Source organism: Typopeltis vanoorti, chromosome 6 (genome assembly GCF_054136105.1).
Source record: "Typopeltis vanoorti isolate ZY-2024b chromosome 6, IOZ_Tvanoo_1.0, whole genome shotgun sequence".
Taxonomy (NCBI): domain Eukaryota; kingdom Metazoa; phylum Arthropoda; class Arachnida; order Uropygi; family Thelyphonidae; genus Typopeltis; species Typopeltis vanoorti.
Window position 1 is genome coordinate 118,070,780 of NC_143554.1, and position 15,669 is coordinate 118,086,448.

Below are 15,669 nucleotides of genomic sequence, written 5' to 3' on the forward strand. Positions count from 1 at the left end.
AAAATCAGATCAGATAGAAGGCAGTGACATTTTTATGCTTTGTATTAATGCCAGGAGTATCCAAAATAAAGGAGAAGGGAAGAGATGAATGCAAGGTGAATCAGAGTAGGAGTGAGAGAGAGTTATGGGAATAATAGAAGAGGAGAGAATAGAAACAGTAGGAGAGAGAGAGGTATGGGAATGATAGAAGAGTAGAGAATAGGAGCAGTAGAAGAGAGGGAATGAGAGAGAGAGAGAGGTATGGGAATGATAGAAGAGTAGAGAATAGGAGCAGTAGAAGAGAGGGAATGAGAGAGAGAGAGAGGTATGGGAATGGTAGAAAAGGAGAGAATAGGAGCAGTAGAAGAGGTATGGGAATGATAGAAGAGGAGAGAATAGAAACAGTAAAAGAGTCAGAATGAGAGACAGTTATGAGAATGATAGAAGAGGAGAGAATGCAAGGGAGTGCTGGAACCAGGGATAGAGTGATTCCAGAACAGCAGGTAAGTAGGAGAAGACAGAGAAAGGGTTAGAGGAGAGAGAGAGAGAGAGAGAGTGTGAGGGATGCAGGTGAGCAATCAAGGAACAGAGTGGTAAGGGATATGATGTATGGAGACTTGATGATCTGTGGTGTGCAAGATAGAATGCCAGAGGAGTGTTTGCCTGGAGGGATGATAGAAAGTGTGGCTGTGGAAATTAAGAGGGGTGAAAGGGTAGATGAAATGATTGTGATGGTAGGCACGAATGATTTGAGAGGCAATGTAAATCGGGTGGCGAGAGATCTGATAGTGATGAGCTGATCTGGTAGTGATAGTGAACATACCAGGTATGATAGTGATGAGCTGAGCAGAAGAGCAGTAATACCAAATAGCATATAGCATGATAGCCAGAATTTGTCAGAAGAGAGGATTGGAATATGTGGATGCTTGGAGGGCATTTGAGGACAGAAGAGAACAGTATATGAGAGACCACTTGCATTTGAATGAGGAAGGATGAGGGCATCTGGAGAGATTGCTGTTTTCTGAACAAGTCGGTGTGTCAATTCAGGGAAACTAGAATTCCCAGGGTGGATGGTAGCAGGAGTGGCCTCTTATGGGAATAGATGCTTGGGGGGAAGGGGGATGACATCAGGTAACACTGAGTCCAGTGGGATCTGGAGGGGATAATGATAGGTACAGAAACAGTGAAAGAATTTTTATGCTTTATACTAATGCCAGGAGTATCCGAAATAAAGGAGATGAATTGGTGGCACTGATAGCATCAGCCTGGCCAAAGAGAAGATAATATAATAACAAGAAGAAATTGAAGTAGCAGGATGCAGCATTTTTCGGCAGGATAGGAAAGGAAAACTTGGTAGCGGAGTACTGCTTATGATAAGTGATGACCTATGTCCTCTCAGAGTGGAGGATTTGGAGGACAGTGGCATTAATGGTTTTGAAAGCATATGATGTGAGGTAGAGGTGGACAGGACAAGATATTTAGTGGGGATGTTGCTACAAGCCAGGGAGCATAGAGGGTGAGGAGCAGGAGCTGTTTAGGCAGTTCAGCTTGGCAAGTGCAAAAAGAATAATTGTTATGGGAGATTTTAACTACAGCAGTATAAGCTGGGAAGAGGAAAATGCATGTGTAGTAATAAGGGAATGGAATTTCTAGAATTCTTGAGAGACAAAGGTCTTAGGCAACATGTAATAGAGGGAACAAGAGGTCCAAGAGTTTTGGATTTGGTCATAGCATCAGAAGAGCTGATAATAACTGAGATGACATCTCTTCCCCCAGTTGGAGATGGTGACCATGTGGTTTTGACTTGGAAGATGAATAGACATGCAGGAGTATCAAAGAAAAGGGAATGTATGTGGAATTATAAGACAGGTGATTATAATAGTCTTAGATATCAACTTGGGGCAGTTCGATGGAGGAAGGAATTGGAAGGCCAAGATATCATTAGTGCTTGTGAAATTGTGAAGGAATATCTGTTAGCAGCAACAGTAAGCTATATTCCATGAGTGAAGAAGTGGACACAATTTGGTGTAAAATGGATGACAAACAACAAACAGGAACTCCAGGTGAGAAAGAGATTTTTGAAGAGATATAAGGAGAGGGGTGAAGAGCTGTGGAAAATGAAGAGCATGAAGAATATAAGACACAGACCACAAGAGTGACTAGTATGGTGAAGAAGGCAAAACTGGAATATAAGAAGAGATTGGCACTAAGATGCAAAGCAAATCCTAGGGAATTTTTTAGCTATGTGGCCAGTAGGAGGAGAAATGATTGTGGAAGAATGACATTGTAGGATAAAAATGGGAATAGAGTGACTGATACAGATTACATAGTGAAGTTGTTCACTGAGTACTTTATTGGAGTATTTCATCCTGGAGAAGAAGGTTTTAATACTAGAGGGATAGGGCAGGTTCAGAATTTAGAGGTGCAAGAGGAGAGTGTGTTCCAAATACTGAGTACTCCGGATGTCAGTAAAGCTGTGGGACTGGGTTGTATTTCACCACGGGTTTTGAGAGAATGTGCTAAAGAACTGACGGCTCCATTGACCTGGCTCTTCAATAAAAGTCTGGCTGTGGGAAAGGTACCTAAGGAATGGAAGGAAGGTAAGATAGTGCTATTGCATAAGGGCAGTAGCACACTGGAAGTGTCTAATTATAGGCTAGTTCGTGTGTCATCAGTAGTTGGTAAGATCTTGGAGAAATTAGTGAGGGACTATATACAGCATTACCCTCACAGATGAGAGTAATGTTATCTGTGAGAATCAACATGAATTTGTTAAGGGATGCTCTTGCTTTAGTAATATGATTGCCTTTTATACAGCACATGGGTTTAAATGTTAAGTTAGTCAACTGGATTCAGGATTGGCTGTCTGATAGGTATCAGAGTGTTGTGTATGGTGGGGCAATATCAAGGAAGTAGAAGATTACAAGTGGGGGTTCCACAGGGCTCAGTACTGGAACCTGTATTATTCAACCTTTATATCGATGACATTGTGAATGAATTGCAAGGGGATATTCATTTTTTTTGATGATGGTGTGAAGCAGGGAAGGGTTATCAGTAATAGTGCAGATGTGGCAGCCCTGCAAGCGGATTTGAATAAACTAGACAGATGGGCAAATCAATTGGGGTGTTGGTTTAATGCAGCAAAATATAAGGTCTTGAGGTTTGGGACATCGATGGGACGCTGCATACTCTATTGGAGGAGCTGTACTGGAGGAAGTAGGGGAGACAAGAGATCTGGGGGGGGGGGGGTGATTGATAGAAAATTGAAATTCAGGGAGCATATTGCAAAGGTGGTGAAGGTAACTCAGAGGAATGCTGCGATACTGAGAAGGCTGACCTGCAGAGATAAAAGAGTTATCATTCCATTGTATAAGACCCTGATCAGACCACACTTAGACTATTGTTCTACAATTTGGTCCCCAGGATTTGAAGGGGATAATTTAACTGTGGAAAGGGTACCAAGGCAGATAACAAAGATGGTTTCAGGACTGTACAATGTTAGTTATGAGGATTGGCTGAGGGAATGTGGACTGCAGAGTTTGGTGGATAGAAGAAGGAGAGGTAATATGATCGAGACTTTTAAACCATTGAGAGGCAGTTACAGGGTGGACATTGGGGAAGGTCTTTTGCTTGGTGGAACAGTGGGAAGGAGTGATGACAAGGGGACCATTCTTGGAAGTTATGAAAGGAAATTGTGAGCAAGAGGGTGAGGAGTGGTTTCTTTGTGTGGAGAGTGGTTGAACCATGGAGTGTATTGCCTGAGAGAGTGATGAGAGCAAGAACAGTCAATGAGTTCATGGAGTGGTATGATAGACTTTGCCTAAGAAGGACCTCCCATGATGTGTCTTTGACTCCATTGAAGCCTGAATAATAATAATAATAATAATACCTTTTCATGACACATTCACCAACAGAGCGCTCACAACTACTTCTGGCAACCCATCCCCCCCCCCCCCAAAATATCTAGTCCTCACACAACACCCTTAGCAACCTCACTTTTACCTAATTTGCATTGGTGACTCCATGTTCTCTTACCACCTTCCATGTATTAAAATAGTTGCCTCTGTCAATCCAGTAAAACCCTTTTAACAACTTATATGTTTATATCCTCTCTTTCTTGCCTATCAATTTTAGTCTCTCCTCATGGGGAATATTCCACAATCTTGTTACAATCTTAGTCACTCGTATTTGGATCCTTTTCACTATCTTTTCTTCCCCAAAGAATCCAGGTGAATAGATTTATATGCTGTAATCCAGATGTGGCTTTATTAAACCCTTATAAAGAAGAATAATAACATTATTTAAATTAAGGGGATATTAAATCCCACATTGTTTTAAAACCGAATAAGAAACTCGAAGATTGGAATCAGAGAGTTTCATGCCGAATATAGTAAACTATAAAAGTATCGGCGATTACTAGCGTGAGCTAATGCAAGTAGTCCTAGTACGATCTACGTACTAAGTACTAGGACTACTTGCATTAGCTCACGCTAGTAATCGCCGATACTTTTATAGTTTACTATATTCGGCATGAAACTCTCTGATTCCAATCTTCGAGTTTCTTATTCGGTTTTAAAACAATGTGGGATTTAATATCCCCTTAATTTAAATGATGTTTATATCACCGAAATGAAGCCTATTGGCTCTTTATATTTAAGTAAAGAATAATAACCTCCAATCCCTGCTTATCATCGTATTCTTACATCCAAGTAATCTAATGAGCTGTTTTGCAATAGGCTCTCTAAACTTCAACTCCCTTTCCAGCAGCATTGGAATAGTTTGCAATGGTGCTGGTGTCAATAGGATATCAGTGACAGGATAGTTTACCAATTATCAAAATGGTCACACTAAAAAAAAGGCACATAGCTAAGAATTTTATGAGGGTGTCAGAAACCTAGCTACGCTGCTCTCTCTGTCCACAGTCGTCTTTCCTGATCTCTAGTCTCATCAATTTCCTGTAGTCCTCCATCAATATAGTAATCTGCTTGTGATCTCTTCTTGGTAAAGTGCATTACCTTACATTTTGCCACATTAAACCATCAGCCAGTACTTTTGCATATACTGCCACCCTGGTAGAGACATCATGCAGTATCTCTATATCATTTTCATTTGTTGTTGCTCTTCCCAGTTTTGTATCATGAACAAACTTGATATTTATTTCCTCTTAAATCATTGCCTGTATCATTGATGTTCAAATTAAATGGCAGTGGCCTAAGTACAGAGCTCTGTGGTATTAAACAAAATTTTATCTCTCATTATTAAAGAATATTATTTTCCATTATTTTAACATCATATGTTCTGACACATTCACACACACTCCCTCTCTCTCTCTGTGATTTGATTTTAAACTGCTATTTTGTTTTCTCTTTAACTGGTATCTATGTATTGATAATGTCATAAAATATGACTGAATAAATGATATTTTATTCTCACCCTTCTTCTAAGTGCATTCTGCCTGTATTGTTATTGTCATTTTTACTGCTTATATAGCAGTACACATAATAATCCAGAAGAAACTCTGTACTAGCAATTAAGTACGGAACTTTTTTCAAGCCACTTCAGGCCTTGATAAGCAGGATAGTCATTTCACGCTGTAGGTTCTGTTTTGATTTTAGATCTTATACTTATGTTATATTTCATGTACTAAATGAATATTGAAGTGTGTTCATTCATTCTTTAATGCTCATCATCATCAGGATCAATTTGTGTTGATATGTTGATATATACATAAATATGCACCTAGAAACTATAACATTTTTTGATTCTATTCAGATGCAAACAGATTAGCATCTGTGCTTCTTTCTTCTATTGCTGACGCATTACACTATTACCAAAAGTACAGAAACATAAGACATATTATCTGCTTTTCCCTGAGTATATTCTTTGTTCAGTAGGGCTGGTATCTATACTCCTTAGCTTTCCTCAAAACCTTTAAGTCACAGGCAAAAAATAGTAGAATTCAGGATAATTTAAGAGTACTCTTAATCCATTGAAAACTGAAGTCCTTACAAGCCCAACATATACTTTAATGTGCTTTATACTGACAAGCCAGTTTGTATGATTGCAGTATGAAAAGCTGAAAAGTTATTTGGAAGGAAATCCCTTTCACCTCCATATGAGATTAGCTAACCAGAAATATTGTTTCAGAGAAGTATTCTCACATCAGCAGTGAGGATGAAACCACTATCTTTTCCAACAGGAATCATCCTGTTGATGGAGGTCTTTTTTTGCCAGGGATTGCACTCCTTAGTTCTTCAAGAAAAATTTCACTTGAACTATTTCTTTCCTTCTGATTTATACTGCATATGTTTACAACCTCTTTGTGTGTGTGTGTGTGTGTGTGTGCGCGTGTGCGTGTGCGTGCGTGCATGTGTGTGAGAGAGAGAGAGGGAATGCTTTATAGTGCATATATCTCAATAAATAAGATATTTTTATTGAGGTATATGCATGTTAGAGCATGTTATTCAAAACCCTGTAAATCACATTCAAAAACTAGTCATCCATATATGGTCTAACTTCCAACTACAAAAATCACCTTTAACTCCTTTTTTCTTTTGGTATTTATCAGGGATTACAACCTGCATTCTTCAAGAAAGTCAATAATTACTTTCTTTCTAACTTTCATCCATACTATACATGTCAATTTGTTTAATGGTATTTATTTGCAACACAAGAATAATAAGAAAATAATTAATATTTATTTAACTTATTTGCTGATATTTTGCTGGTATTATATCCATTATCTTCAGAGCACATAAACAGTCTGTTACAGTACATGAACAACAAGAAATCAGTTAACAGTGGAACCAGTTTAACAGACATCAAAGAGTTGTATATGTAGGAATTGAATTCAGGAGAGGGCAGGTGTCTAGTGGTGTACCACTAGGCTTAGTATTTCATTTGCTGCTGAATTTATACATCACTGATATAGGAAATTATTTATGGAGAAATATTTAGTTGTTTGCTGATGATGCAAAGCTGGTGAGAGTAGTAGTCAGTGAAGATGGTAAGATTCTGCAGGATGACTTGCAGTATGTTCAAAGGATAATAATAAAGGATAATTTAATATAGCCAGTAAGATCATGTACTTTGAGGTGAAGAGATCAGCGATGTACTACATTGATAGAAATGAACTGCAGGAAATTGATGAGGTAGGGATTTTAAAGTGATTGTTGACATGGAGTTGAAGTTTAGAGGGCAAAGCAGCACATCATAGTTACTTGGTTGTTGAAGAACACACTGGCAAACATAGTTAGGGTGGTTATTCCTTTTTATAAAGATTTAATAAGACCACATCTTGGCTACTGCACAGATGTGAAAGCATGGATCCAATGGGAATGAGGCAAGTCACCAAGATTATGTCAGGTCTGTGGAATTTTGAACTACGAAGTTGACAGGCAAAAAAGAGGGAACATTATAGTAACATATAAGTTATTATCATATCCCTGCTTGAAGTAGAAAAAGCCATCAAAAGCCTGAAATGTGGAAAGGCAGCAGGAGTAGATGATATTCGACCAGAAATGCTCAAGTATGGAGGTATGAAAGTCATACGGTGGCTGCACTGCATAGTTCAGAAGGCCTGGACAGAGGGACGAATTCCAGATGATTGGAGTAGAGCTCTCATAGTACCCATATATAAAAAGGGAAATAAAACTGAATGTGAGAATTACAAAGGCATTTTATTACTGAGTGTTCCTGGTAAGATGTATGCAAGTATACTTGAGAAACGGTTGAGAAGGATTGTGGAAGATACGCTTGGTGAAGAACAAGCTGGATTCAGGCCAAATAGAGGCTGTCAGGATTAGATTTTCACTTTACAACAGATAGTTGAGAAATCATGGGAATATAACAAAGATCTGTATTTAAGTTTTGTAGATCTGGAAAAGGCATATGACAAGGTGCTTTAGAGAGAGAAGCTATTCCAAATGCTACAGTTATATGGTGTTAATGGGGCATTATATCAAGCAATTCTTACTCTTTATTTGAGTTGTAAGTCAGCAGTCAGAATTGAAGGAAGTACAGGAAGATGGTTTAATGTTAAATCTGGTGTGAGACAAGGATGTACATTATCCCCTCTGTTATTCATTATCTATATGGATCACATTATGAAGGAAAGTGGTATTAAACATGATATCGAAATTGGAGATGTTAATGTCAGCTCTTTGCTTTATGCAGATGATGTTATACTTTTAAATAAATCTGCTACAAGTCTGCAAGATTCTCTGACTAAATTGAATAGTTGTTGTAATTGATATGGTATGAAGGTCAGCAATAAAAAGACAAAGACGATGAAAATAGGCAGAATCATTGAAAATATCAACTGCATTGAGAATGGAGAACTTATAGAACAAGTAAAACATTTCAGCTACTTAGGCACTATTTTTAGTGAAGATGGGAATAGACAACAGAATCAACAAAGCTGCTATGGTAGGAAGTCAACTGAATAAATTTATATGGAATAAGAGAGAAATTAGCCAAAACACTAAATTAGCTGTATACAAGACAGTGTTTAAGCCAATTTTAACTTATGGATCTGAGAGCTGAGTTAGAAGTAAAACACTTGACCAAAGACTAGAGACTTTGGTCACCTAAGTGCCTTCTTGATGGGGAGGAGGTGGAGAGGATCCAGATTCGAGTGACTAAGATGATAACAGGTCTATGGAATGAACCATATGAGAACAGGTTGAAGATTTTGTGGGTTGCAGAAATTACCATATTTTCCGGTGTATAAGACGCACACTTTTTTACCTTAAAAATTCATCTTAAAAATGGGGTGCGTCTTATATAATGAAGGTAAAGATTGTTTCCTCTTTTCAAAGTCATACGCACTCCCTTTTATGTTCCAAGATCTTTGTAGGTGGTTAATGGTACAATCAAATTGATGTGTGACCTTCAAGTGACTTCTAGCGCGTCATTGGCTAAGAACGGGGAGTCCCTATTCGAGTTTCATAATATCTTATCTGAGTAATAAGTTACCGATGTTTATCAGTATTGAGTTGATGGAAGTGAAGATCATTTCTTATATGAAAATGATGATGATGATGAAGAATAAGAGGAAGAAGAAGAAAGAGAAAAAAATTAATGATGATAGAGAAGAGTCAGATGACAGTGACATGGGTTTTGCAGGTTCTGAAAGGTCAGTTTACTATTAAAAATTACCTATTATTTTATCCATTTTTTTTTTTAATCATACTTTAAAGTTTAGGTTTTTTCCAGAAAATTGTATTAAATTTCTTGAGTGCCTATGTATATAGGAGCGTCTTATACATCGGAAAATACGGTAGTTGATAGGCGGAAAAGGGGAGATATGATTGAGACATTCAAATTGCTAAAAGGTTTCTATAGGATTAATTCAGAGGATATTTTTGAGATCAGGACTGGTGGTGCGATAACTAGGAGGACACCTATGGAAGCTGGGCAAGAGTGTGGATAGCAGGGTTGTTAGAGCTGGGTTCTTTACTTTTAGAGTGGTAAATGAGTGGAATATGCTGCCAGAGTCATGACGATGAGTGAGTTCAAGGCAAGGTATGATAGATACTGTGAGAATGTTGTATAGTTGTGTGGACATGATGTTTAGGGCCTCCCTCGATGAGTGTAAGGACTCCCTGGAGTCGCCCGTAATAATAGTAATAGACTGCAGATATGAGAGTTCTGAGAAAGATCGGGGGCATGAACAGATGGCAGCAATGGCAATATCATATTAAAAACGATGATATTAGGAAAGAACTTGATATTGTCAGCATCCAGGAATGCATTAGCAGAGCTAATCTCTGGAGGTATGGTCACTTAAGCAGAATGGGAGAGGAAAGATTAGCAAAACAAGTGTTCTCTGCCAGGTTGGCAGGAAAAAGACCCAGAGGAAGACCAAGATTATAGGTGAATTGATACAGTAAAAAGTGCCTTAGGAGACAGAAATATAAGACCTGATAATATTGGAGTCTTGACATTTAACAGACTGATTGGAGGAAAATTGTAGATAGTAAGTTATTATTATTATTATTATTATTATTATTATTATTCAGGCCTCCAAGGAGTCAAAAGACTCATCGAGGGAGGTCCTTCCTAAGACATAAAGTCTGTCAAGACTCATCGAGGGGAGGTCCCCCCCTGAGAAACACAAAGTCTATCATACCACTCTTTAAACTCACTGACCGTTCTCGCTCCCAGCACTCCATCAGGCAATGCATTCCACCACTCAACCACCCTCCACACAAAGAAACCACTCCTTACCCTCTTGCTCACAGTTTCCTTTCGTAACTTCCAGGGATGGCCTCTTGTCATCACTCCTTCCCGCTGGTCAACCAAACGAAAGAACTCTCCAGTGTCAACCCTGTAACCACCTCTCAACAGTTTAAAAGTCTCAATCATATTACCTCTCCTTCTTCTATCCACCAAACTCTGCAGTCCACATTCTCTCAGCTCCTCATAACTATCCTTGTACAGTCCTGAAACCATCTTTGTCATCCGTCTTTGTATCCTTTCCACAGTTAATTTATCCCCTTCAAATTCTGGGGACCAAATCTGAGAACAATAGTCCAAGTGTGGTCTGATCAGAGACTTATACAACGGAATGATAACCCTCTTATCTCGGCAGGTCAGTGTCCTTCTCATAATAGCAGCAATCCTCTGTGTTATCTTCACCACCTTTGCATTATGTCCCCTAAACTTCAGGTTTCTATCAATCATCAACCCCAGATCTCTTGTCTCCCCTACTTCCTCCAGTATAACTCCTCCCATAGAGTATGCAGCATATGTTTCCCAAACCTCAAGACCTTACATTTTGCTGCATTAAACTGACACCCCATTCATTTGCCCATCTATCTAGCTTATTTAAATCCTCTTGGAGGGCTACCACATCTGCACTATTACTAATAATCCTTCCCAGCTTCGCATCATCCTCAAACAACTGAATATCCCCCTGAAATCCACTGGCTATGTCACTGATATAAAGGTTAAACAATATAGGTCCTAGTACGGGGCTCTGTGGGACCCCACTTGTAACCCTCTGCCTCCTGGAAACTGCTCCATCATACACAACTCTCTGATACCTATCAGACAGCCAATCCTGAATCCAGTTGACCAATCTGACATCCAGACCCATGTGCTGCAACTTAAATATCAGCTTATCATGTGGCACCCTGTCAAATGCCTTCGCCAAGTCTAAGAAAATTGCAGTATATGCCTTTCCCTCATCTAATGTTCTTGTAACTTTATTATAAAAGGCTAGCATATTGCTAAAACAAGAGCGTCCTTTCACAAATCCATGTTGATTCTCACAGATAACATTACCCTCATCTGCCCAATGCTGTATACGGTCCCTCACTACTTTCTCCAAGATCTTAACAACTACTGATGACACACAGACTGGCCTATAATTAGACACTTCCAGTCTGTTACCACCCTTATGCAATGGCACTATCTTACCTTCCTTCCATTCCCTGGGCACCTTTGCCAAAGCCAGACTTTCATTGAAAAGCCACGTTAAAGGCACTGTCAATTCCCTAGCACATTCTCTCAAAACTCGTGGTGAAATACCATCCAGTCCCACAGCTTTACTGACATCCAGAGTACTCAGTATCTGAAACACACTCTCCTCCTGTACCTCCAGACCTCGAACCAGTCCTATCCCTCTAGCATTAAAACTGACTCCTCTAGGATGAAATACTCCAATAAAGTGTTCATTGAACAATTCCACTATGTCCTCTGCATCAGTCACTCTATTCTCATTTTTATCTCACAATATCATTCTTCCACAGTCATTTCTCCTCCTACTGGCCACATAGCTAAAAAATTCCCTAGGATTTTCTTTGGATCTTAAGGCCAATCTCCTCTCATATTCCAGTTTCGCTTTCCTTACCACACTAGTCACTCTTCTGGCCTGTGTCTTATATTCCTCATGCATCTCTCCACCTGTCTCCTTATATCTCTTCCATATCCTCTTTTTCGCAATGCAATTCCTGTTTAATATTGTTTGTCATCCACTTTACTCCAAATTGCGTCCTCTTCTTCACTCGTGGTATACAACTTACCATTGCTGATAACAAATATTCTTTCACAATTCCCCACGCACTAGTGATATCCTGGCCTTCCAATTCCTCCCTCCATGAAACTTCCCGAAGTTGACGTCTAAGACTATTATAATCACCTGCCTTATAATTCCACATAAGTTCCCGTCTCTTTGATACTCCTGCATGTCTATTCATTTTCCAAGTCAATACCATATGGTCACTCTCTCCAACTGGTGGGAGAGACGTCAACTCAGTTATTATCAACTCTTCTGATGCTATAACCATATCCAAAACTTTTGAACCTCTTGTTCCCTCTGTTACATGTTGCCTAAGACATTTGTCCCTCAAGAATTCTAGAAATTCCATTCCCCTATTGCTACATGCATCTTCCTCTCTCCAATTTATACTACTGAAGTTAAAATCTCCCATAACAATCATTCTTCTTGCACTTGCCAAACTTAGCTGTCTAAACATCTCCTGGTCCCCATCCTCTCTGCTCCTGGGTCTGTAGCAACACCCCACTAAATGTCCTGTCTTGCCTACCTCTACCTCACACCATACGCGCTCAAAATCATTTGTCTCACTTCCTTCCAAATTCTCCACTCTTAGAGGACATAGGTCATCACTTATCATAAGCAGTACCCCACCACCACGCTTTCCCCTCCTATCCTGATGAAAAATGCTATACCCAGCGACTTCTATTCCTGTTTGTTATATCCCCTTCTGTCAACCACGTCTCAGTGATCACAATAATTTTTGGCCGGGCTGATGCTATCTGCGCCACCAATTCCTCTCCCTTATTCCGGATACTCCTGGCATTAGTATAAAGCATATAAATGCCATTGTTTCTATACCGAGCATTATCCCTTCTAGACTCCACTGGGCTCAGTGTTACCTGACATTGTCTCCCTTCTCCCACGTATCCATTCCCACAAGAGGCCACCCCTGCTATCATCCTCCCTGGGACACACTGACTTGTTCAGAACAGCAATCTCTCCAGATGCCTACATCCTTCCTCATTCAAATGTAAACGGTCTCTCGCATACAATTCCTCTCTTTCCTCAAGTTAGTAATGATGTAAATTTTTCATGTAGTACTATCATATCCTGTGCACTCCCTTGAGGGTATATATATCAGGAATTTGATGGATGATGATAAGTTATTAAAGGGGTTTTATATGATGGGCACCAAAGACTTTTTCATTATATGACAGGTGGGGAGAGAACAAGGGTATCATCTCTAAAAATTGTGTAAGAGTGTGGTCGGCAAGGATATGACTAGATTTTTTTCTTGGAGGGTAGTGAATGGATGGAATGGGTTGCGAGAGGTGGTTGCTTCATCAGTAAATGAGTTCAAGGAGAGGTACGGGTATTGTGTGAGCGAGTGGTGGTGGTGGTTGGTACAGGCCAACCACAATGAGTCATTGACTCTGTGGAGATGTCCTATAAAATAATAATAATAATAATAATTATTATTATTATTTTGGTACTACCTCAATGGAATCCAATAGTTTGTTGCAGGAGTCTCTTCTTATCCAACAACACCTATCACATCTTCCCTTAAGCTAATTCACTGATACAGTTCATTCCATTTATTCATTTTGAGAAAAGTCTGATTTTCACATCCATGTGAACTGCCATGTGAAATTCCAGGATTGATCTCTTCTTCTTTCTTTTCTTACTGTGCATTTGAAGTACCTTAATCTGTCATCACAATTTGTATTCCAAAATTGTTATATTATCTTGTTGATCTGATTTTGAAGCAGTTGTCAATCTTTTTACATTATCTGTTCTGAGTCTTTTCACATTATTGCATAATCCAGAAAACCAAATCCGTTTTACATTATCTGTTTTAAGAATAGTATGCCATTCTTACAGATTGGTGTATATCTTCAATTGAAGAGTATATAAATAGAAAAAATGTATAAAGAGGAGGGTATATAAAGAGAAATAATCCATTGTACAATATCCCTACAAATGAATATCCTCCTCAAGATTTCAGTAATCCATTGTTCATTGTTTACAGTCTTAGCCATGTTATCCCAGAACTTACATCTGTCCAGATTGCTGACTTCATCCGTTTCTTGTAATGAATTCCTATCAATATAAATATAGTATTGTTAGCAATAGCAAAGCATAGCAAAGCAGAGTTTGGTGGATAGAAAAAAGAGAGGTGATATGATTGAGACTTTTAAACTGTTGAGAGGCAGTTACAGCAAGAGGGTGAGGAGTGGTTGAACTGTCGAATGCATTGCCTGATAGAGTGGTGAGAGTGAGAACGGGCAATGAGTTTAAGTAGTGGTATGATAGACTTTGTGTTTCCTAGGAGGGGACCACCCATGATGAATCTTGATAGACTTGTGTTTCCTAGGAAGGACCTCCCACGATGAGTCTTTTGACTCCTTGGAGGCCTAAATAATAATAATAATAATAATATCTTAGTGTTATCAGCAAACAATTAGATGCCTCATTGCAATCCGTCCTTGATATTATCAACATGCAAATTATCACAAATTGCAATGATCCAAAGACAGAACTCTTGATCATTGATCATTGCCTTTCCACACATGTTGACCGGACACTTTCTTATTCATGTCAATAGTCCATTGCAATACTCTGTCATATGCCTGTGCAAAGTCCAGTGGTATTGTAATATATCTATTTCTCTCATCCAGCTCATTCACTTGTTCATAAAATATGAACACATAAACAAGACCTTCCATGTTGACCCCTTAGTGGAACTCCCCCCCCCCAGGGATGTTTAGTCTGTAATTTGCTACTACTACTACCCTTGTGTAGTGGAATTATCTTATTCTCTTTCCATTTATTTTGAACTGTGTGCTTGTGTTGAAGCTCAAGTAACCAGAACAGAGGCATTGCCATTTTTCAGGTGCATTCAAATAATTCATGTCATGTATTATTTAAAATGTTTACTGTATTTACACCCAGATTTTTGAATAACATTATTGCTCCCTCCATAGCATATCACATTATTTCTACTTGGATTGTACATAGTGATAAAATGCTTTCTCTCACTGATTCAACTATTTCAATTGCAGCTGTCAACTTACCATATCTGTATTCACTACAGTTATTTATTATTGTATCATACTTATTCTTCACATGATAATGAAAGAACTCTGAATGATATTTGATTTGTCCAGCTAAGTTCTTTTCTTGTCATTTTTTCTGCTTACCTTACCTTTTTAGCCAATGCTTTGTACTGCTAGTAAATCCATCTGTCATTCATTGGTTATTCCTTGAAAAATTGAAATCTGATTTCTTAATAAGTTGATTAAATTATGAAAACTGAATAAATTATCTGTTTAAGACTTTTTTTTTTTTTAATATTCTAGTTTTCTCTGGACTAAGATTAAATTGCATTATTATTATTTAAAAAAAATAAATATGAGCTAAATCAAGATATTTTGTGCTAGTGTGATTTTAGGATAACTGTGATCTTTATTTTTATTATTTATCAGAATTGGGTGAATATGCTTCTTGCATGTTCATTTAGTTTAGTAGTTGTATTTCTTACTAACATGCTATATTGTAATATGATGTAGAGTGATGATAAAACTAAAGCCTTACTAGAACGTTTGGAATTAGCAGAACAGAAATTGGCCCAGTTTTCTGTGAAACCTGAAAATTTGCCAGTAGCAGAAGTTGAAGGTGTACAAAAA

At 38.5% G+C, this 15,669-nt stretch overlaps 1 protein-coding gene across 1 annotated transcript in view; it reads left to right on the forward strand.

Moving 5' to 3' along the window:
* The window catches only part of LOC150105860 (liprin-alpha-1-like), a 394,932-nt gene that overhangs the window by 209,114 nt on the left and 170,149 nt on the right, over positions 1-15,669 (forward strand). Inside the window, exon 8 of the mRNA XM_090394581.1 lies at positions 15,553-15,660. Coding sequence (XP_090250707.1) covers positions 15,553-15,660 — 108 coding nt within the window. The remainder of the gene's footprint in view (positions 1-15,552; positions 15,661-15,669) is intronic.